Source organism: Simochromis diagramma, unplaced genomic scaffold, assembly GCF_900408965.1.
Source record: "Simochromis diagramma unplaced genomic scaffold, fSimDia1.1 OVJJ01000024.1, whole genome shotgun sequence".
NCBI classification, from domain to species: domain Eukaryota; kingdom Metazoa; phylum Chordata; class Actinopteri; order Cichliformes; family Cichlidae; genus Simochromis; species Simochromis diagramma.
In genome coordinates this window covers 4,098,628-4,123,860 of record NW_024387332.1, presented here as the reverse complement: position 1 = coordinate 4,123,860, position 25,233 = coordinate 4,098,628, and the positions used below count along the sequence as shown (strand labels likewise).

General features: G+C 39.3%; 1 protein-coding gene across 14 annotated transcripts in view; it reads left to right on the top strand.

Moving 5' to 3' along the window:
- myo18ab (myosin XVIIIAb) overlaps positions 1–21,426 on the top strand; it is a 125,101-nt gene extending 103,675 nt beyond the window's left edge. For 11 of the 14 annotated variants that reach the window (XM_040006439.1, XM_040006438.1, XM_040006433.1 and 8 more), the window contains 9 exons: positions 1,583–1,699; positions 1,821–1,904; positions 6,956–7,093; positions 8,901–9,086; positions 9,259–9,398; positions 10,390–10,434; positions 15,485–15,607; positions 17,771–19,207; positions 21,028–21,141. In XM_040006439.1, coding sequence (XP_039862373.1) covers positions 1,583–1,699; positions 1,821–1,904; positions 6,956–7,093; positions 8,901–9,086; positions 9,259–9,398; positions 10,390–10,434; positions 15,485–15,607; positions 17,771–19,199 — 2,262 coding nt within the window. In that variant the 3' untranslated portion in view covers positions 19,200–19,207; positions 21,028–21,141. Of the gene's footprint in view, positions 1–1,582; positions 1,700–1,820; positions 1,905–6,955; positions 7,094–8,900; positions 9,087–9,258; positions 9,399–10,389; positions 10,435–15,484; positions 15,608–17,770; positions 19,208–21,027 lie in introns of all 14 variants that reach the window. The other 3 variants (XM_040006443.1, XM_040006435.1, XM_040006440.1) reach the window with 2 other exon arrangements.
- The last annotated feature ends 3,807 nt before the right edge of the window (positions 21,427–25,233 follow it).

The following is a 25,233-nucleotide window of genomic DNA, read 5'->3' as shown; positions in this document are numbered from 1 at the left end:
CACAACTGTTGCAGATGACGTGTGGAGCCCAAGATTTATCCTGGTCATCCAGCAGACAGCCAAAGCACAATTTGTAGGTCTTCTTAAGGTTTGTGGTAATTGGGCGATGCTGTGCTTCCGTCATGAATGAACCACACACGTAACAGAAACTGTCTGGATGATTAATACAATTTCTAGACATGGTAACAACTAAAATCAATCACAATTAATGCCGTCAATAACAAACACGGGGAACAGCGAGACCTGAAGGACAGTGTGAGGAAAAGCCTGTAAGATGGTCTGTTATTAGACCTGTGCACATAACAGTTTGTCTGTAATGAACACCGTCTTTGAAGGATGTCCATAAGATCATGTGGCATCAGGGCATGTGTTCTCGGTGCAGGTCAATTTTGTATGATTGTGACGATAAGATTTGTAATCATATCATCCACTCTGTCATATGTTCTGGACACTTGGGTGAAGAGAGGACCTGATCACCGCCCAGTGATGAGTTGGATGAGGTGACGAGGGATGATGTCGGACAGACTTTGCACACCAGAAAGTTATTGTGATGGTGTATTGTGAGTAGTGTCTCTGGATCAGGGAGAAGTGACTGCCCCAAGTGGAGGAGTTTAAGTATCTTGGAGTCTTCTTTATGAATGACAGGAGAAAGGAGCAGGAGGTTGACCGATGAACTGGGCCTCTGCTACTTTGATGCTGACAACCTCACTTATGGCCATGAACTCTGGCTAATGACTAAAGAATTAGATTGTGGATATAAACTGCAGAAATGAGCTTTCTGCAAAGGGTCACTGGTCTCTCCTGTAGATTTAGGGTGTCTACACACCTTTTATGTTAAAGATGGTACATCTGGTGCGAAAGATGCATAAGAAAGTTTACTTGCTCATTTAAAAAGATCTTAAAAAGCTCTGAATTTTAGAAACCACTCTTGTTACTTATCCAGTTCCAGATGCCCGTTAATGGGATTCATTATAATGCAGAAATACTGCACAGTGAGTAATGTTAATGTGTAATCAGTATTGTGAGCCATTTTATCTCCACTCGTTTTCCAACATTCTTTTATATTTTCATTCATTTTACTTTGAAATATATTCTGCAACATCTTAAATTTCTCTTTTGGTAGTGTTGTTTTACAACATAGTAACTGATAATGATAGATTAATAGATGTTACTCTGAGTAATTGGACATGCAATATTGTGAAAAGGTATTTATGCCCTCCCCGATTTCTTTCTTTCTTTTTGCAAATTTTAATATTAGAAAAAGTTAATCTGAGTAAATGCACAATGAAAATGTTAGATAATGTTTTAATTTATTAAGGATATAAAGTTTTCAATCCTACCTGCTGTTGTGTGTAAATTTACTTTAATGATCTGAAACATTTACGTGCAAGAAATATACAACTAACTAAAAAAAAATAAATCAAGAAGTGTGCAAATATTTTATGCATTGAATAGGACAGAGAATTGTATAGGATTTCCTACCTCATCTAAATCTTGTGAAGACAGTTAATTTTTTTATTTCTGGAGAAGCAGTTGCCTTCCTGCTCTGTAGATCTTTGGCATATCTTTTTTTTTTTTTCAGCTGGAGGAGCAGCTGAGTCGTCTGCAGAGAGAGAAGAATGACCTGCAGTCAAGAATGGAGGAGGACCAAGAGGACTTCAATGAGCTGATGAAGAAACACAAGGCTGCTGTGGCCCAGGTATGATTTCTTTCTTGTTTAATGTACACTGGCAATAAAAACTTTGTGATCCATTTCAAATGATCATTAAAGCCAATAAAATGTTGCTTCATGCCTTGTTTTCCATTTTTGGGGGTTTCAGTCAGCTCAGAACCTGGCTCAGATCAGTGACCTTCAAGCCCAGCTTGAGGACGCCCTAAAGGAGAAGCAGGAAATTCAAGAGAAGGTAGGTGATGACTTTTGTTCTTGGCATAAAAATGGAGAAGTGGCATGGTCAGCCAGGCTTTACTCTGTCTAAGAACAGAAAATGGGAATAATAAATAATAATAATAATAAATGGTAGCGATGCAAGCAGTATGTTTTTGCTCTATTTGAGCACTCAAGTTCTCCAAACGTGTGAAAAGATGGGAAAGGAGTAGCATAATTTAAAAAAACAAAACAAAACAGGAGGATAGAGTAAGTGAACAGAAATTCAGTCCTTACATCATCAAAACATAAAAATAAAAAAATAAAAATTTTGAATTAGAGACTCTTTAAAAGTCAAATGTGAACAATTTAGGTGGATCTGTTTTGGGGATATTTCATCTTCCAGAGGACTCCATTAGGTCTTTATGGTTAGTCAAGTTTTGCAGCACTTAAATATGGATAGCTTAATTCAAACAGTGGGTTGGTTTACCTTTTATGTTTGGTAGTACAACCAGAGTAAAACTAGGAAAATCTTGCCACCCAATAATTTTTCTGTATCATATTGTATGCCAGGGGTCGGCAACCTTTCTGATGATGAGTGCATCTAAAATTTCCTCAGAAGTCAATGTGCCATATAATTGCATTAGCAATAAATTTAATAACGCTCTATACTAACAGTTACACACTATATAGAACAACTTTATAGAAATATATTTGTTCGCAGATGTTGGCAGCTGTCAGCGAATAGTTATCAGCTATTTTGAAACAAAAAAAGACACTTCTTATCCATAACAAGAACTCCATAACAGCAAATGAACTGTACAACAGAAAATGCAAATTCAATTTATAGTATCCTCACAACAATGATAAGAAAAATAAACTGGGCCAATATGGCATGTTTGTTAATACAGGGACACACATGTTAATGTGATCTCTGGTGTCCCACTGAGAGACACAGGTCTCCGAGTGTCCAGCATTCAGACGGCTACCTGAGGACTCTCTTCGTGTGAGAGAAAATCTGCTCACACAGATATTAGAGCCAAATACTGTCAATAATGCCTCTGCAATGTTCTGAGGACAGTTAAACTAGTCAGGTAGTGATGTCCAGCAGGTGAAAATGCAGCTCCATGAACACGCACAGCTGTGGATTCCAGCTGAGTTCGTAGTTCTGCAAACTTTGACCCCCACAGAGTCGAGCTTTTCAGTTCAATCAGCTGCATTTCGATGTCCTCTGTGTCCAGCCAGTTAATGTGAGACAAATCCAGCTGCTCATTAAAGCTTTCTGGTTTGATCAGAAAAAAAACATTGGTCCAAACACCTGAAAGTCCCGAAAACGCATAGTGAATTCTGTCTCGAGTCTACGGATTTCCGTGGTGCTGATGCTGCGCTGAGCGGACAGCTCCTGAAGCTTTTGAAGTGTCTGAATGTGGAAATTTCAACATCGCTCGAAAAAACTGCCAGCTAGCAACGTCCCTCTCACCGGTTATGTTATTTTTAGCCAATTACAAATTGAATCTGGTAGTTGGGGTTGTTAGCTAAGATACCGTCATTAAGAAGAGGCACAACTAATGTGTCTATGCAAGCTAATTTGCGATGTGCACCGCTGGCGTGGCCATTTATTTTTTAATGCACCCTCTCAGATTAAGTCACTGCGTGTCGTGTCCAGGGCTGGACTGGGACAAAAAATCGTCCCGGGCATTTTGACTAGAGACCGGCCCCCCAGGTATTAAAGCCATAAAGCCTTTGAATGAAAACAAACGCTGTTGTGACAGTGATGCACGCTGTCTTTTTGGTATATATGTATGATTTCTATACATTTTACGTCAGATAAAAACTTTGGTTGTAAGGTTCAGATAATTATTTAATAAAAGCGAGACATTTTAAATGAGAATAAGAAAGAAAAGTATTTCTTTGTGCCCCCCTCTCCTTGTTAATGCCCTACCTGGCCCCATGGCTAGATCCGCCCCTGCACAGTTACCAGCTGTCAGCTACTTAGAAAAGGATCCTGGTGTTATTTCTCAGAAACAGTTAATAACGTCCCTTCAACTCATTCATGTCACCTAAAAGGTAAACCTGTTTCTCCATCACCTGTTCAGCTCTGATGATTCAGTAAGGACATCTCCTGGTTTCATCTGCATGTTTCCCTCTCACCACATATCCAAACCCACACCATGACCAGCAGCTTTTACAGCTGTGGCTCCAGCAAACATCAGCTGATACTAGAAATGAATATTAAATAGGTGAGAGGATGAGAGAAGAGGCAGCTGTGCAGCGTAACGACAGAATAACTCCAGCTTTGTGTCTTTTTCATTCTAGCTGAAGTCCGGGACAAACTGCGTCCCCTCTCAGCTCAACACGAAACGCGTAATATTTTCTCTGAATACGGGACGATTCCGTTTTTTTACTGGACGGTTGGCAACTCTAATAACTAACCTTATGAATAAAATAAAGTTCACTATCAGTAACATCATAGCACCCACCCAGCTGTATAGAAACTCCGTCATGCTAGCTAGCACGCAGTACGAGTTATTGTAACTGACTGTAAAAAGTCAGCACAACAAAAATAAACTAAACCTAAACTTGGTTTATATCTGACCCAGATGGACTGCAGGTCATAACTTCTTACCTGAAGTTCAGTTCACCTGACACTCAGGTCTCTCCTCCTCCTGCCTCCCCTTCCCTCATCCACCTTCTGGCCTCTGTGGAAGCTCCGCCATAGCCACTACCAAACAACCGAGTTATTTTTACACATCGGCCAGCATCTGGCCAGCCCATCACTTCCCATTGTCCATGCCGTTCCAAAAAAAAAAAAAAACCCAACCAAAAAAAAAACATTGGCCCATAAAGACGAAAAATCACCATCGGGCAAATGCCCAGTATGCCGAATGTCAGTGTGGATGCCAGTCCAGCTATGGCCGTGCCATCAGTTAACCCTTCGGGTGCCAGTTGTGGCACGCGTGCCCAGGGTTGCCGACCCCTGTTGTATGCTTTGATGCAGCCATGACAGCATTCTCTTTCTAAATGAAGCCATGTTCCTGCCACGTTGCGGTCGCCACCAATTTTCCTGACATTCAGCAGTAATTAGACCATTTACTGCTGCCTAAGAGCTCAGAATAGAAACTGTGAGCACTATATGGTCCTGTGACTATCATAGTTTCATACTGTAGACCAGCGGTCTCCAACCTTTTTTGCGCCACGGACCGGCTTATGCCCGACAATATTGTCACGGACCGGCCTTTAAGGTGTCGTGGATAAATACAACAAAATAAAACTAGTACCGGTACCAAAAAAAGAAGATTTATTCATAACACACGTGAAAAGACCCAGGAAAACAGAGTTAACGATCAAAACGATAACAAAATAACGCTGAAAACCGATAAAAACCCTGAAAACCAGACATTTCACACCTGAGCCTCAACTCTCGCGGCCCGGTACCAAACGACTCACGGACCAGTACCGGTCCGAGGCCCGGGGGTTGGGGACCGCTGATGTAGACCCTCTGCTTTCCTCACACTGAAAGTTTCTAGAGTTTCTGCTACTGCAGTTCAGTGAAAAATCTCATTTACAGAATATGATTAATGTGTACCTCTCCTCAGCCTGTTTCCTTTGCTTTTGACAAATACAATCCTCAACATAATTAGCAAAAATACGACCTACGACCCTACAGGAAGTTTTTGCCAGGCCTACAGAATTTATTTACTTTGTTCGTGTTTAGAAATACAGAGGTGCATGTTCATTTATCATGTTATTTTTTTTGATGGCAAAAACAGGTGTTGATAAACACCAAACAAATAGTACATAAATGTGTTTATTGTTAGTTTTTGCAAGCTACATATTCTTTGACAAAGTAATCAGTTACTAATCAATAATAATTAGACTTTTTCACATATATAAATGAGAACACAAAGTTGCACTGCACTAAAAATAGTTGAACAAAATGTATTTAGAAACATACATGTAACGTAACAACATACATGTAACACATAGCATTGCCATTTATTTTGACATTACACCAAACATAACATGTAGAATATAAAAGAGGACAATTCACAGTCGCACTAGAGCGTAATGGTGTTCATTTTTAGATCATCTACAACAGCTCATATATATATAATTGCAAGCAGTTAAGTGTTATAAAAACAATTTAAAAAAAAGTTATATAAATGTTGATATTCCTTGTAGCCTAAGCAGTTTATATAGCACGTTTCATCCAAACTAGTTAAGGAGCAGAGATATATGCATACGCTGTGATCATTATAAGAAGATGCATGTGTCATTCACGCAACATTGACACTGACAATATGGGACACAGATGGCCAGCTTGGTTTCCATACTCAGGCAAGCACTACTGTCATCCTTGTAATGACTGCAGCTGCATGATCTTTTTTTCTTCATCAAACACATTAGTTGAACCCAAATAAAAGGAGAGGGAAATACGTGAACTTGTACACATTGTTTGGTTCATGTGTAAAGAGGCAGAAAAGTGAAAATGGCACAATGGCTGTTTTTCATTGAAGCTAAATAAGGTGATTTCAGTGTTGGTGTTAGTGTGTTTGTGTTTACTGTATCATAGAAAGCATTCATCAGAGATCATATTTAAGGAGTTTGGAACAGCAATTATAAAATGAACACTTGGTGACTTATTGACACACTGAGACATTCTCGGTTCCAAGTACCAAGCATCCTCAAGATGCTTTTGGGTTTTGTAAAAAGGAAAAAGAAGAACAAACTGACAAGATGAACAAGAAGGCATCTTCTGTACATTTTCTGTTAAGTTAATCGTTTATTATTAAGTGCTTTCACTTGCAGTTTCTTCTTGAAGATCAGTAATTTTAATTTTAGGTAGATTCTGTTTTAAATGGGAAACATTTTAGGACTTAAAAAAAATAGATGCTTGAGGTGCAGTTTTACCAGGATGGTAAAGGCAGTGTTGAGGATGTGTAAATACCCAGTGCTAGGTGTGCCAACAAAGTTCTAAATGAAAATAGCTGTTAAACTTTTGGAATGAATTGAACTTGATTAGGAAAGCTCAGCGTTAGACAGTGTGTCGCACTAAATAGTAACATCAGCATATCTACATTTGTGTCTTAGATGCAAGCCCTCCAGAGCCAGATCGAGTTCCAGGAGCAGTCCATGGTGGAGAAATCCCTTGTCAGCCGGCAGGAAGCCAAGTGTCGTGAGCTTGAGACCAAGCTGGAGTTTGAGAAGACCCAAGTCAAACGCCTAGAGGTAAGAGCTAAACACAGGTTGGGTGCTGCTGGCATTGGTAGACATTTTTGAGAGGCTGGTGGGAGCATGAAAGATCCTAATAACGTCAGAAAGAAACTGTAGAAACAGAAAAAGGTCACCTTATGAACGTATTGCACTTCAAAAACATATCTATCAGTGTTGTGCTAAATCATATAATCTGTGATAATACTTATATATAAAAATGTAATGAGCAGCATGATGGTGCTTATATAGCATCGTTGCTTCACATCAAGAAGATCATGAGTTTGAATCGACTAATAAACAGCACCGTTCTGTGTGGAGTTTGCATGTTCTCTGCTTGTCTACATGGGTTTGATTTGAGTATGCCAGCTTTTTCCGACAGTCCATGCAGTTAGTGGTTAGTTTAATTGATGATTCTAAATTGACTGTAGGTGTGAATGTTTGTCTGTTTCTCTGTGTTAATCTTGCAACAGATTAGTAACCTGTTAAGGGTACAACCTGCTACTTGCAATAAACTCCCCCACTCATCAACCCCGAATTTGATAAGTGGAAGAATCAGTGTATTTTTGCTATACCAACCCCATGTGTTTAAGTTCCCTGGTCCATGCTACTAGGCAAGGCATGTCTGAGGACAAGAGCTACTTGACAGCCCTTCACTACCTAAAAGCATCAGCATATGCCGCAACCGTCAGCCTATCAGTCAGCTGCCTGGTTTCCAGCAGTCAGTCATTTGGTCAGCTTTTGTCTCAATCTGCATGTATGCAAATAGCCCAAGAGGGGGCACATACTAATCATACACATTGAACAGGGCCCAATAGAGGATGTTGGACCCTGATACTACCCTCTTGTTTGGTTCACCCACAGATTCTTTGTTTCTCTGTTTGGTCAGAGGCATTCATACCAGGGGCCTGTTCAAGGTCATTTTGCAGGGCTCTAGCAGTCCTCATCCTGTTCTTTCCTGCACAAAGGAGCAGATACCTTTATTGATGATGGTTTAACAACCATCTACAGACCTGTCCAATTCTCCAAGAGTATGCCCGTCTCCTGGAATCTCCTCTTTGCTCTTGAGACTGTGCTGGGACTTTACAGTAATACAAAACTCCAACAATCAGACAACCCCCTATGAGAAAGCACTTGGCAACGGTGGGAAGGAAAAACACTCTTTTAACAGGAAGAAATCTCCAGCAGAACCAGGTTTAGGGAGAGGCAGTGATCTGCTGTGACCACTTGGGGGTGAGAAGAGACAAGGGTGGACAAAAAAAATGATTAATTACAAAGTTGTGTAAACCCTTTGGAAATGGACATGTACCATCCTGGTGGAACTAAATTTCCAGCTAACACTGTGTCGAACTATCAGTAGTGACACTAAACCTAATCATACCATCAGCTGGGTCTAGGGATGCTGGTCAGTCAGAACATCGCTTTGGCCCCAAATTTGGCCAGCGGTGTTTTGCTATATACTTTAATACAGATTTTCAACCACACAATTAATGTGTAGGTCCACCTCATTCCATAAAACAACATTGCCCTATAAAAACAGAAACTTCACAAGACCCCTGAAGGCATCCTGTTGTATCAGGAACCGAGACATGAGCAGCGGGTACTTGAATTCAAGAGGTTGGGCCTCCGTGGATAAGATGTTTGGGGGTTTTGGGGGGGGGGGGGATTTTTTGCACATCAGTGAGATACCTGATTGGTACAGTTTCTCTTAAATGTTACTTTCACCACCATTACTATACATCATATTTTTCACATTCTACATGCCATATCTATATATTTATAGTTTCAGTCTCTGTCTCTAACCATCTCCCTTTGTTGCTGACAGAGCCATTTAGCTCGGCTTAAGGAGAACTTGGAGAAGCTGACGGAGGAACGAGATCAGCGCAGCAGCAGTGAGATTCGAGAGAAGGAACAAAACAAACGTCTCCAGAGACAGATCCGTGACATCAAAGAAGAAATGGCTGAGCTGGCCAAAAAAGAAGCAGAGGCCAGCCGCAAGAAGCATGAGCTGGTAAGACAGCAACGAGAATGATATCAGTAAACTAAGCAGTGCAGTCATATGCTACTGACATGTTAGGACACCCTGCACAGCATCCACAAGCAATATATCAGCAACACTGAACTCATCAGCCTTTGGTCCAGACTAGCTGAAAGGTTCATTTTATCTCTTGCTTCATTAACAGGAAATGGACATTGAGAGCTTGGAGGCTGCAAATCAGAGCCTGCAGGCAGACCTTAAGTTGGCTTTCAAAAGGATTGGTGACCTCCAGGCAGCCATTGAGGATGAGATGGAGAGTGATGACAACGAAGACCTTATTAACAGGTATGGGGCCACTTATATGTGTAACTGAAGCTGAGGTTTAAAATCACTCTTTTCTGTAGTGGTCGCAAAACGAGTTCTCAAGATTAAATCTGGAGAACATTATCTCTTTTCACTGGTGCCTGCCTTATTTTTTTATATCTAACTGAAAGACAGTTTTCATCAAGTTGGTTATAGTTTGACAAGGTATCCAAGAAGAAAAATTTCACGTTTAAAATGATGTCAACAAACCAATCATTGTCTGTCAGCCAGGACAGCTGTCATGTTGAGCTCTCATTGACCATTGAACATCAGCTCCACTGACAGTTCCAATGAAAATTGTTAAACAGTATACAATAGCTGTATCCTTTTTTGACAGAGTGAGATTTGATCTCAAATCACACTGCAGATTTTCATTCATATAAATTTAGCATGAATATGATATGCTTGTCTTTATAGACGATGCATTTCTTTTCTTCTGTGCTGCACCAAAGATTTCTCTAACTGTGACCCAAAAGCTGAAATGCATATCATGCTATTGAACCGAAATATACATGCTATATTATGGAGGTGCAATAATTTGTTTGCAGGGGAAACTCTTACATCCACATTGTAAAGACATTGTAAAGAAAGTTTAAACCGCTGGGAATTAAAGTCAAAGTTAATGGGCAGAGCATATAAAACAGTAAGGGACAGAGTTAGATACACTAAAGTGATCTTTGAATAATGAACTATTTCAAAGAATGAAAGAAAAAGGATTTCTATTCATTCTGCAAGGTCAGATTGAAGTAGTCTGCTCTTTGTCCCTTAAAAAGGTTCAGAGAGTTTGCTGAAGAGAAAAAAACTGGGTCGTCACATTAATTCCTGAAATAATTTGAATATCATTCACGTTTCATTTTTGTCATAATTTTTATTCAATTTTTTTCTATTTGTTTCTTTGTTGTTGTTGTTTTTTTATTTCTCCTGCCCCCCCCCCCCCCCCCTTCATCATCACCATCATCATCACCACGGCCAGTTTGCAAGACATGGTAACAAAGTATCAGAAACGAAAGAACAGAATGTGAGGAACCTGTTCTCCTTATGCACACACACACACACACACATATTTATTTATTTTATTTTCACCACTGGAAATGATGCATTCTAGTCTTTGAACATTTAGATGGATTTGGTTTACATCTAGATAGACTAGAAGAGGTGATATTACAGATTGAAATAATATAGAACATGGATTTTGAATGAATGTATGAATAGACAAATTTTAGGTGTTGGTAGTTTAGAGTAATTGCTCCATTTCCAAATGCACTGATTTTCTGCAGTTTGTGCAAACAGGAATGAAAGCGTCATGTAAGGAGAGATAAATGCATCATCAACAGTGCTCAGAGATTCCCTTATTAACCATGTTTATTTCACATTTTATTGCATGCCATGAAGATGCATGAATAACACTTACAATACATTATGAACCCTCAGCATGAAAGTTTTCTATTTTTTGCACATTTGATTATCGTTAAGTCTGCAGTGGTTTAGTCTGCCAGCCTTGTTGTGCTCCACATCACCACTTAAAGTGAGCATTCTTAGAATAAAAACAGGAGGCAGAGATTTGTGAGCTGAGCTGAGTTGAAGAGAAAAACATAGTGTGCAGATTATTGATTGGAATTTTATGCTAGAAGATTGATTTTTAGCCAGGTTGGCCACAACTTATAACAACAAGTTATATACTTGACCAGCTTGTATGTTAATGTGCATCCAGTGTCCCAGACACTGGAACAGTCTTTTGGTAGGATTAGATAGCACAGAATCCTAAAAGCACAGTCAATAATGATGGCTTTCTTGACTTTGTGAAGTGCTATCTGATTACCCATGATCCCAGGTACCTGCTGACTTAAAGAGATGCTGATTTTTATGACTCACATTTCTGCTTCTAGGTGATAGCATCAACACAATACATCATTTATTCTACTGTGACATACCCTCTTTAAGCCTGGAAGCTGTGCAACACTGAAATATGTGAAAACCCGACAGACTTTACAGAAAGATTATTTTAGTTCTGTTTCAGTCAGTTTATAAACTTACTTTTTGGTTAACCACAAGTGTCGGGATCTCTTTGGTCATCCCTCTTGAGGAGATCGTTCTCACAGTTCTTGTGGTCTATCCCACTGTGTTTATGTTCTGGTTTACCTGGAAAGTGTCAGTTCCTCTGTGTTGCGTTTAAATATCAGTTGGTGATGCCTAGCCTCTCGCTCCCTGGGCCCTCTTAATATTTTATTGCCCTGCTCTAGGGCTGGATGTGACTGTGACTCAGCAGTGACTGCCCTCCTGACAGGAGAAAGGGATCGTGTGTTTCTCATCAATCTTTAAATTGCACTTGCTTAATAATGCAGAACCCTCAAATGTCTTACAAAAAGCTGTCTTGCTCAACACGCGAACAGTTAACCTCTGGTTCTCAGTTATTCCACTACCTTGTCAGATTACTAATCAAAGCAGGGAAGTGTAGACTTCTGGCTTTCATGCCTGACTTATCATTTTATATGATATCAGATACAGTTTATTCTTCATATGGTTCACATACTTCGTTTAAATAGTCATTTGCAAAGACCTGCACATCTTGTCCTACACCATGAGTTGTTAAATTAGGTACCAACAGTCACTAAGATATATATTTGATTTGATTTATGATATATGTATATATATATATATATATATATATATATATAATTATATATATATATATATATATATAATTATTTTATATATTTCTAATCTATATACTTATATGTATTATATGTATATATGTATAATATATATTTATAGTATTAATATATATTCATTATATATAATATCTATATCTATATATCATAATATATATTATTATATATTATTATATACATCATAATATATATATATATATATATATATATATATACATATATATTTATATTTATATTTATATTTGATTTCATTTAGAATTGCACACTACTGCTCCCAAACTACACACACTGCCCCAGTGGTGTGCAGTGGTTTTTACAGAAGTACTTCTCCCACCCCCTCAATAAATAAATAAATACACGAGAATAAAACAAAATAAAAATGAAGTGAGGAAGAAATAATGAAGAAAATGTAGTCTTTAACCAGACAAACACACCGCTCTGACAACCCCTTACTTTACCCTTCCTCAACACTTTCATCTCTGGCTTAGAATTTTCTTACTACTAAAGTGTTTACTATTAGTTGCATCAAATTCTTTCAATTCATGTTTGCAACAGCTGTCCTTCGAGGGCCACGACAGCTTTGCATCAGGTCAGAAACACAAGGCAATACATTGATTTGAAAAGCATTTTAAATTATTAAAACTTTTTTAAAAAAAATCAGAGCTAAATTTAAATGTTTGAAACACTGTGTGATGTGGTTAACTGCGAATATATCTAGAGTGGGATTAAAAATTAATGAAAAATGAAGGTGGTGTATTAGTAAAATCAGTAGTTAAACTGTATATGTAGTCAATCAAGGGATTTTGTACACAGGCCCAGGTAGATTTGGATAGCCTTTTTTTCCTCCATGTAGAGCAGATGACTAACGTTTAGCTAGTCTTGTTAATCTAGCTGAGTGGGTTCAGGCCAATGCAGAACAGCACCAGGGACAGAGAATTTCCTTGGTCAATCCCGCACTGCAATTGGCTTGAAGCTGGCCTGTAGGCTTGTTCTGAATTCCTGATTAAGGCACTCGGGATCCTGTTGCTCTTGTATAGTTGTACACATTCCAGGATCCATGTATTAGGCATTGAGTCATTGTTGTAGTCAATCCAGGCATCGCCCTGGTTGATTAGTCTGGTGTTATAGTCTTGAGCGAGTGCTCTGTCTACCAGTATCTCGTTTTTGGTTCTGCTCCTCCTTTCTGGACCCTGCTCGTTCATGCCATGTGCCTACACACACACACACACACACGTATATAAAGATAAATCCAGGGTGTACCTCCGCCTCTCGCCCTATGACTCTATCCAACATAGATTTCACTTGCCCAGCCTTTTCACATAAGGCAGGCAAAAATAATAGATTCTGTAAGACTCAGGGACACACAGAGAATCTATACACGCTAATGATGAATATAACAGAGATGTACAACCAGTGGCGAAAGAATGTCAAGGACAATTTATGTCTCCACAGCACGAGATGTGGAGAGATGAAAGATAAAAACAAAGAAAACGAATGGTCTTTTGTGGCAAGTCCACAGAGGAAAAGATGAGGACATACAGTGGGTAGAAGCAAATCCCACAGATTATTTAATAGCCGAGACGTGTGCTGCAAAGCTTTTTATAGCTTAATAGTCTGTCGCTCTGTCCTTCCACCAATCCCTTCTGCATCATCTTTGCTGGGGCTGGGACTCAATTCAATGCAGCTCCAGTATTACTATTTAAGGTATTGTATTCCATAAGAGCCGGATCTCATAGGGCAAAGCATACTGTTAAAAATCCCTTTTGAAATCTTCAGTTTTAGTTTCTGATTGCAAATGATTTTAATTTTCGGTGGTTCTAGGCCTTTCTGTGCTCCACATGATGGTAAGTTTTCTGAAACAGATGCAGAGATGTTGAGCCACACTCTGATGTCTCTATAGGACAATTAGGCTGTAGCAACTTTATTTCATAGCACCACACAACCTTTGATGGCACTTAATCAGTGTTGCAGGGCCACCCTCACCAAGTCTAGTTTGGTCAGAGACATTTATACTAGAGATCATTTTGTAGGTCTCTGGCAGCGCACATCCATGCCAAACACCTTTAGGCAGGATACTAACTCCAAATTGCTCTCAGATGCATCCATTGAAATATGAACGTGTGAATGTTAGATAGAAAGCATAGTGCTTGTGTACATAGGTGTGAATAGATGGATGTGAGTGAGGCATACTGTATAAAACGCTTTGAGTGCCCAGAGTAGAAATATGTTTATATAACCGGTCCATTTACCATTTATACCGGTCCTGCTGATGGGTTAAAGACCTTTTATGGCCTGTTATACGAGAGTAACTGCCTGTCTTCTGCAATTTCCTCCATGCTCTTTAAACTGTGTTGGGAGACACAGTAAAATAATAATAATTTTGTCCATATCTCTCTAGTATGCGCAAAACTTGAAAACCCACAAAACAACTGTGTGATGGAGATATTTACTTCTTATACAATTTAAAAAGAACAAAAAACCCCACAAAATGCTAAATAAATAACCGGATCTCCAGTTCCTTTGAATGATGATGATAATAATAATAATAATAATAATAATGTATACTTTATTTATCCCCATGGGGAAATTACTCTCTGCATTTGACCCATTCACTCAGTGAAGCAATGGGCAGCCACTAATCAGGCCCCCAGGGAGCAGTGTGTAGGGATGGTACCTTGCTCAAGGGTACCTCAGGGTAAGCCATTCAGTGGATTCGAGCCCCTTCCGATCATGGGGCGACCACGCTATCTACTGAGCTATCCCTCCCTCCCTGTTGAACTGTATATATCAAAGCTGTTGTGCCTTGCATTATAGCTCTTTCATGTTGTTTCTTTGTCACTGAAGTAGAGAAGTTTAATGTTTGCCAGCATTGGTAGCGCTCATTTAACCCCTTAACGCCTGGTGGATCCTATTTCAGACACAGACACAGTTTTTGTGATTTCTGCATCATCAGTGTGATCCCCCCCGCCACCCCACCTCCCAAAAAATACCAAATGTAACAAATACAGTACAAATTAAAATTCATATACACAATTTCTATTCCTTTTTGTACAACTGCCAGAAGGTTCAATAAACACTGAAAGACGTGTGAAATTTCTGGCATTGATTTCATGGTTTGATAACCATAAGTGAAGTCTTAAGGTGTTGACATCTCTGCAACCTTGACTTGACATGCATGTGTTTTTTTTCCCCTAGAATAAATGCTACAGCCACCCTTCGCTGCCACACTAACACCACACACGAACATTACTACCTGTGCTAACTGCCATTTCACATTCATATTCCATCACCCTATTCTCCCACTGAATGGCAATATTTGACTTTTCTCTTTACCCTATTCTTTGCTCTCATCTCTCCTTTGCTTCCGCTGACCTGTTTTCCTGATCTGGCCTGCACCAGTCAAGGGGATTCAAACACCGATTCTGAGGTGGAGGATCATGTGGAAGGGGTGAAGTCATGGCTGTCCAAGAACAAAGGTTCCACCAAAAATCTCTCTGATGACGGCAGTCTCAAAAGCTTCAGGTCAGTACAAAGGTAGTGTAACACACCATACTTTGTTAGGATCTTGGGCTTATGTTCTCTAGGAATCGACTAAGGAACGAATGACACACAGCTAAAAGAACAGTCAACATTTATTCAAAAACAGTCATTCAACAGTTCCAATAGTCCATATTTGTCAGTCTGTGTATTCAGTTTTAGAGTTCAGAGTTCCTTTCAGTTCAGGTGTGTGAGTGTGTGTGTATAGTGTTAATGTTAGTAGTACTACCCGGGTAGTGTATTGTTCTGAGATCTCATAAGCTTATTTGTCAAGAAGTAACGCAGTTGTCACTTCTAAGTAGGCTGGAAACCTTTCCTGCATCGCAGCTGGGGATCCGGAATCCTGGCTCGCAACTTTAGACTCCACCAAAAAAACCAACCTGCACATGGCAGGAACATATTTTACATGAATATCATGTAACAACTTAATCAACACTAGTGACCAAATGCCTCTCACTCTTTGTATATAACGACTTAATGCAATCAATAATAAAAATAAATCAAAGAACCTTAAAACAATTTCCACATCATACAAATTTAACTCAAATCTCATATTTTGTGAACAGCAGTCACATCAATCCAATGAATTGAGAGAAAGCACATTACTGATGCACGAGGAAAGTGCAAAACGTGGTCGCAGTACTATTTAGCCAAAGACTGCTCATATTTATCATCTCATTACAATAAATAAAACTTACCTACTAGCTTCCAAAGAAATATTTCCGATTGGTTTAAAACATTCACAGGTGAAGAAATAAAAACATAATACAGCACTTAAAAGGAACACATGAAATTTACATTATACTAAGCTAATGATTAGCTAATGATTAGCTAACGATTAGCTTGCTATGCTAGCGCAGTCACCGGAAATGAACAAAAACAGAGGTACATCGGCATCAACAAAAAGTGTCCGTGTTTCCCAACAAGCGGAAGAGTAAAATCCAATTTGTGTCTTCACACATAACCTTTTTCTTGAACAAGGATTAAAGAAAAACTTGGTGAGTAGCTCCGACCAGCATACGTAGCCTTAGCACTATTCTCTATATCAACTCAAGTTCACAAGCACTAAACAATCTCATAGTGCCACCTACTGGCATTCTTTGGGAACAGCAGTTCATTTTCATGAGGCAAATTTTAGGTGGGTTACAGTAGCAACTCTCACCGTCTCTTCAGCAGCAGTTGGGAAACAGTCTGCCAAGGCATTTGTTTTTCCTGAACTTGGCATATTTAAGCATATCTGCTTAAAAAGGTTAACATGTTGTGGCCTGAGGAAATAAAGCCATCAACACAGAGAATTTAACTGAAAAGAAGGGACTGCTATTAAATGCATTTTGCAAACTGTTCTGTCTTCATTGTCATCCACTTGGTGAAGCAGGGCTTTTTCCCTTTAGTAAAAGGAGGGGACCTTGGTGGTGGATTTATCGATATGCCCATAGGCCAGCTGGCACAGTCTACCTGAGCCGCTTGCTGAGATTAATGTCTGCGAGCTGACGGTTTTGACTGGGCCAGATTTATCTCCTTACCACATTTAACTTTCCTCCCTCAGCTGAGCTGAGCTGAGTCATTCCCAACTTTAAATACTTGGTGTTTTTAAATTTCTCTCAGCAGCTTCACCCTATGGACACACACTTTCAAGTTCAGTGACTAACTGCCAGTACACAGGTACAGATACTTTAGAGTTCCTGTTGGGATTTTTAACTCATTATAAAACAGCTCAAAAGAAAGGAAAAAGGGGAGAAAGGACTATGTTTTAAGGGAGAATTTACGCTGTGGTGAAGTTCATTTTTCTGTGAGTTTCAGCCACATTATGTGAGTGAAATGCATACAAGTGCACTTTTATGTGCTCGTGAAAAAAATTATTAAAAGTCACACATTTTTATAGGACTGTATAGATGGGTAGACAAATTAGCCCTGAACCAAACCTGAGTGGTATTGTGTTACATTGCTTTCCTTGCTTTCATCTCATTTTGCTAAATTTCAGCACTTGCATTTCTTCTCTCATTTCAGTTTTTATGATTTTTGTCACATTTCATTCATTCATTTCATTCTCTTCTTTCACTCACCTTTGCTTTTGCCTAATATCTCATCTTTGTCATTTTCTCTCCCACTGTCTTTATTTCTTTTGTCTCTTCCTGTTTTTCTTTGTAGAAGTGCTGTAAATGTAGAAGCAAAGGAAGGAAAGGAATTGAAAGAGGGTAAGGAATGGAAAGAGGTGAATAAAGAAGGCAGAGAGGTAGAAACAAGCAGGCCAGTTTCAGTGATGAGCTCCCTAAGCTACAGAAAACGATCCAACCTCAGTAGCAAAGGAGATGCCCTCTTCAGTCAGAATGCTGAGTCAGAGGATACGCTATCCTTTCGTAAACCGAAACCCCAAGCTTCTGATTTTCAGAATGATGCATACTTAGCCAGCTCAAGGAGAAAGTCTCAGGTATTGGATGGCGTGAATGACAGACAGTCAGTCATCTCCCAAGCCTATTCAGAAGCCAACAGCCAGGCTAGAAAAGGCTTGGACAGCCGCTGGAGCAACTTTAACGAAGAATCAACCATTTCATTTACTGCACCAAGTCGGGCCTCCACATTTCTTGGGTTAAACCCAGAGAATGATGCCAAGTCTAACGTCAGCTTAGGTCTGTCAAGTCCACTTGGACGCCATCAAAGCACCTCAAGATTAGACAAGGGTAGAGGGAGCCGTTCACAGTATAGCAGTGGTCCCAGTAGCCCTTGCTATAGCAGACGTTTTGGAGGTTGTAGTCCCGGAAGTGTTAGTCGGCCTGACTCAGTGGCTTACAGCTGCCGTCTTAGTGAGTTTGATGTTGATATTGATGATAGTAGAAGTGTGGCCGTCACTGAGAGGTCAGCATACAGTCCACACTCTTCAACTGGACGCAGTATCTCCATGCCACCACCACAAGTCAGATCAAATTTTGAAAACGACGCAGTTGATAACTTGGATGTCAAAACAGTCAGCCATCGCAACTACCTTGACCCTGACCTGGAGAAAGCCATCAATGAAGTCCTGAGTTTTAAACCTATCAAATTCAAGCGCAGGACTTTGGAAGACTCTGACTGTGAAGAAGAAAAGTTCAACAATAATGAAGCTGACAGAAAAGATACTCACCCTGTCAACAGCCTCAGACGCTCTGCATCTGCCGCGGACTGCATGAGACCAGCCAGTAGCTGCAGTAGCCGCAGTAGTAAAGGAAAGAGCAAGAAAAAGAAGAGAAGCCACAGCTCTGACTCTGACAGCTCAGAAGATGGCCATCGTCACAGAAGCAGCTCCAAGAGGAGATCCAAAAAATCTCAGAAAAAATCCAAAAGGAAGGATGAGTCTTTGTCTTCTTCCTCATCTTCCTCATCTTCAGAATCAGAATCCAGCTCTGATGCCTCCACTATTTCCTACCGAAGTTCCAGCAGTGTGAAAAGGGCACCAGCTCGAAAGGCTTCAAGTCCAGAAGTGGATGAAGAAGCTGGGTCTCAGAGCAAGACTCAGCCCCTTAATAAAAAGGATGAGAAGAAGAGAAAGAAGAAGGTCGACAGCCTGATGATGAAGTATTTATACCGGCCGGAGAGTGACTGATGCAGGCAGTAGGTAGACTTACCTTGGAAAGAGTTGTTTGAAGCATGATGTCACCTAACCAAACAAAGGCCTTTCACTTCTATTAACCAGCACATTAACTATTTCTCATACAGTCTGACTTGAATAGTTTTAAATTCTAATAAGGGGATTGCCTTTTTCACGTGTGACATTAGTGATGCTAACAGTTTGTGCTGTACACTTTAGTGACAGTAGTCTGTGTGGTGGTCTCTTCACATTGATTGCTTTTATCCAGGAGTCCTTTAGACCAGAACCGCCTCCTGGTTTGGTGAAATGTTATCATAAAAGGAGACACAGTCGATAAGAAGGTATTATTTGTGGATATCTAGCTCAGCTACTCAATACTCCAGAGATATTCCTTTGATTTACAAAGGAATAAAAATTACATTACAAGTCAATTAGCAAATTTATGTGTGATGCACATTTCACTGTAATTAACTCCAGCAGTTTACAATATTTAAATATCAATATGAAAAATTTCTATGTTTATTTTTAGTAAGTTTCTTGTTTTTCTTGCTTTTTCGGCTAATTGAGGTGTAAACAATTCTCAAAATGGGTTAGAAAATGGCCTATATTCAGTATAGCTGTGTGGACAGTGTGAAGCCACTATGCTGGGTAAACAATATCATGACCCTAGAATAAATCATTGTCTCCTGCTTTTCCACATTTTTCTCCCCCTAAATTTTCATATTCAGTTCAGTGTTATTCATAATGGGCTAAATCACAACAACCGTTGCCTCAAGGCGCCTGAAACAGTATCAGACAGCATATGCTCCGAGACCAAAATATCTCTCACAGGCCATTGACAAATATTATTGTAACATTTTGAGATTGTAATCTCACCTGTCAATTTGAAATCCTTGTCTTTAATAACAACATTAATATGATGTGTTTTGGATGGTAGCATGTTCCCACATCGCTTGAGATTGCAAGTTTTTGTGCCCACTAGATGCTAGAGCAATGGCTGACATGAATAAAATACTGCAGCTCTCTGATTAGAAGAATATAACATATACACACATGCATGTAGTCAGAATAATGAAGGCTAATGAAGAAAATCTAGTCACCATATGGACATAATACATCCAAAAATCAGTGAAATATATAAGACCTGAACTGTGAACTGTGGCAAAGTGTCTTTTACAGTATATTAGCCTTTTTTGATCAGACCAGAACTTTTCACAGCATATCACAGAGTGTTTTGTGTACATGTTGTTTGTACAGCTGCCAGAAAAAGTTTGTAAATTCTGATATTTTCTGTACAAATGTTATTGGATTTTGACTCAAGTACTAAAAGCAGATAAAGAACAAATTTAAAACAATGAAATCATGCCAAACCTTTTTATCTATTTATTGAGAAAATGTATCTGGTATTACAAAATTCTGAAAGGAAAAAGTGTGAACTTTTGGTGACTTTAGAAGAAGGCATGTTTATGCTTAACAGGCTGCAAAAGGCATTGAAACTGCTAGGAGTTTAAACGACACCAATCCACAGTCAGGCGGATAAGTCAGCCGTGTTTTGTTGTGTGTGGGGGAAAGGGGGTAAAATTGTTTCAAGTAAAGGTTCCACTTGTTTTATTTGCTTTATCTAATTTTATCACTTGTGTGAAAACGTGATGCCTGTTTTCATATTTCTACAAAAATACAGAAAATGTCATCAGATTCACAAGCTTTTTTTGCCCCAAATGAGCAAATGAAATAATAACTGAGAAACATTCGAGGACATTTCTCAGATTTCAGCCTCCATACTGTTCTCTATTCGCTTTCTAAATAATAATAAAAAAAATCTGTTTGTTCTTCCTTGCTCCAGCCCGCCTAGCCAAAGACGCTACCTTTTCGATAGATCTGATGAAGAGGAAGAAGAAGAAGAAAAAGAAGAAGGCAGGGCGTCCCTACACTATCCTCGATACAGATACAACACCAGTGTGAAAGGTCGAGATGGCGAGGACAAGCCTTACGAGACTGCATCATAGCCTTATGAGACTGTGACAGCTGTGACATTTTGTCTTGCATGCAGAGATCAGCACATTTGTGGTCATATGGACACAACCACACACCCAAACACTCCTACCCCTGCAGGAGAACACAAACACTTAGAATCAATGCTTCCTGTGGCAGACCCTCACAGGACATAATTGAACAGATACTATGGTCTGTTTTTGACCGTGCACTTATCAGTCTGACCTCACTGCACAAACAGCAGCTCCATTATTTACGGCTCGACTGTGCTCATTGCATGCAAGCAGCAGTTGCTTTGCTTGAACAGCCATCTGGTATAAAACTCATCATGGCTGCAACTGAGCCAAAGAACTTGAGCTTGCAATAATAATGGATCCTTTTTCTCTTTGTCTCTCTTCTGGATTTACATGTAATATACCACAGTAATATATATTGCCATACTACAGTGTATTGCCAAAAAAGCCTTTGTTCCAAGTATGTGAGCACACTGCTTTTCTTATTACCAGTCTTTTTCCTTCCTTCCTTCCTTCCCGTTTGGGAGAAGTGCCATTTGATTTAAGTGGGCTCCTCTACAGCTGGCTTCTCTGCAGCTGGGGTGCTTCATGAACTGCTGCATGGTACACTTAAGACGCTTTCATTATCATCTGCTCGCTTTTTGTTTGCCTGAATTCTCTTTTCTCTGCCTTTTACTGGCAAATTAGTTCTTCCTTCCAGGAGTGCTATATCACTATGAAACCCAAACATTTTTCTCACGTTTAATCTTTTATTTCTAATGTACGACAGATGTGTTTTTCAGAGGATTACTGTCAAGCACATTCATTTACTTTCATCTTACTTCTGTGAAATGGTTTGAGCCATTTTGATTTGATTTGACAAAGCATTTCCCAGGCTTTGTTAGTGAGGAAGACTCTATGGCTTTGTCCTGTGTGTCATGCTTACATGCGCTCTTGTTTCCTTTAGTTTTGAGGTTGATGTGCTTTCCTTTTTTTAAACGGAATAGACTTTGGACAACAGTCATTTGTTGGGTTCTTATAAAAACTGATCCTCAGCCAGCATATAAAAAAAGAAAAAGTCTAGTGTTATGCTTTTTCTTCTGTCAAAACTGACAATGGTTTTGGAACAAAATATGAAGTGCAAAAGTTCGCACGTGCAGTAGTGACCTGAGGGTGGTATTGAGGCTCCTCCCAACAGGTCCTTGACACTAAGCTAAGAGTGAAACCACTTAATATGTAGCTGCAGTTATAATCCACAACAGTCTAAGGCAGTTAAGATTTCAATGGCTTGTTCAATTAAATGATATAAAACTGTATTTATACAGCGCCAATTCACAACAGCAGTCTCCTCAAAGCACTTCATATTGTAATGTAAAGATCTTCTAATAATACAGAGAAACCCCAACAATCAGATGACCCCTATGAGCCAACACTTTGGCGACAGTGGGAAGGAAAAACTCACTTTTAACAGGAAGAAACCTCTGGCAGAACCAGGCTCGGAGAGGGGCGGGGCCACATTTTGTCTGGTCAGCAGGGAGGACCTTTATGTTACCCACAGTCACAGCTGCTACTTCATTTTTGTACAGTGAGAGGAAGCAGTGACACATTATAACAATCATTATAGACAGTCTGATGCCATCAAAGCTCTTAAACTTCCTACTGAAAACAGAAATCTAAAAAAAAAGAAGCTTTAAAATATATAGTTTTCCTTTTAGAGCTAATTTTATTCTTTTAGCCACCTCCTGAAAGGTCAGCTGTGTGACATTTGCTTCTATCCAAACGCTAGTTGATATCTTTATTTTTTTCTGATGTAGGTGGGGTTCTCCTGTGTAACATGAAGCTGATCATAAACACGCAAGAAGCTTTGTTTCACAAACTGCAGTAAAACTCTGGGATATGCATTCTGAATGCACAGTACTAATACTTCTAAAATGGACTATTGGCTTAGTAGACATCTCTTCATTGGAATGAGAGATCCATTTCAGTAAAGCTAGTGCTAAGTTAAAGTATCTAAATGGATTTTACTTCTATCAAATTAGGAATGTTGTCTTATTCAGACAAATAGCGAATTACCCGCGTAAACATAAACACACTTGGTGATTTCACACATGGACCAGATGTTTCAGTCCACAGAAGTAAATGAATCTTAATTTGGATGTCTTTCAGTGAGTTTTAATAATGAGAGTGTAAAACATCACCAAGGTTCATTTAACTGTAATGTCTTTAACTGGATACATTATAGCCCGTATAAGCAATACTGTGAAATCATGTTCAGTGTCATTCAAGCCTGTTCTGTTTTCAGTTTGGTGTTTCCTGAACAGCAAAAGAGAAAAAAAAAGAGAACAACCTGCATTTTATTTTTTTGACTGAAGTGTTACATCACACCCTCTTGTCTGGTATTTGCTGAGTGGCATTAGAAATGTTTGGAAGCAGTTTAAACTTCAGAAAAGCTTCACATTACAGGGGCTGAAAGAGTTCAGTGGGTGTTCTTCGTGGGAGGATTTAGGTGTGATTCTACTACACATATTGTGCTTTTTAAGAAATGTTTTTTTTCTTCTCTATGCAGTCTGCACGAGTGTGGAAATGTGTTTTCTGACCTGATTGACCTGATAACATGTTTTGTTTGAAGACACACACACACACACACACACACACACACACACACACACACACACACACACACACACACACACACACACACAATAAAAGAAAGTAAAAAGGTTGACCCAGCACTGACTGCACACACACAAACACAGTATTTATATATAAATATGTTTATGATTCATGCTAGCTTTGAAAATAGTTCCTATTTTCATTACTATACAAATTGACCACTTGTTACAAATTTTGCATTACTTTTTAATATATTGTAAATAAATGATGGGGATTGTTTGGAATGGCTTCTAGAATGGTTGACTTGAAGTGTTTTGCTGCTGTGGGAGTATCTGATGCACCTACTTTTGTATCTTCGTGTGTTGTGAGATAGCAGTATGGATGCTATGGGTGGCTGCTTTTAATATTTATTCCACTGTGTGTAATTTAAGGGAAAATCAGCCCGTTTCTTCTGCTGCTTCTTTTGGCTACTCCCTTTAGGGTTCGCCACAGTGGAGCATCTGCTACCATCTAACTGTATCCCTAGCATCCTTCTGGCCAGTCCCAATGAAAATCTTAACATCTCAACTTCTAGTTTGACCTGTATTTTGGTAGTTCCACTGTCTCCATATGTCTATACATCATAGCAAGTCTCACTACCATCATGTAAACCTTCCTTGTCACTCTCACTGCTATCCTTCTGTCACAAATCAACACAGAAACTCGTCGCACTCACTTCACCGTGCCTGCACTCTCTTCTTGACCTCTCTTGTGCACTCTGTTGCTTTGGATGATTGACCCCAGGTATTTGAACTCCTCTATTTTATACTATCTCTCTCATTCACACACGTATTATGTCTTGCTTCTGTGGATCAGTCTCTGACTGGCCATTCAGATGGGTGACAAATAAAAGAAAAAATTTGAAACTTTAACTACTAAAGGCATCTGTTGACTCTGTTATGTTGTGGGAGGCATACCGCTGGCAATATTTGGGTCTACTTGTCTTTGTAGAGGTAAAGCACTTCCTAGTTTATCCTTTACCATGTGAAACATTTATCTTCTGCAGCTTTTACTTGACAGACAAGCACAACACAAAGTGAAACACAAAACTAAACTATAAGGGTAATAAAATAAAATACAATAGGAAAACCAGATAAAATCAATGGATCTCCACCAGGGGTCACTTAAAAATACTGACATGCATGAAAAGGTTGTACACATATGCTGTGGTTTTCCTAACAATGAGATCTCAACCCAGCTGAACACCATTTGTCATCTTCAGCAGCATTATAGAAGGGTTTAATATTTTCTCATTTGAATGTTGCTGTAGTTTTAATGCAAAAGTAAATTGAGGATGCAGTGAAACAAAGTCAATTTGCAGAAGTTGAGGAACCTCTACTCTGTAACATCATTGAGCCAGAGACTGATGCAGGACCAATAAACATCCTGCAGTCTGTTACAATTCTTTGCAT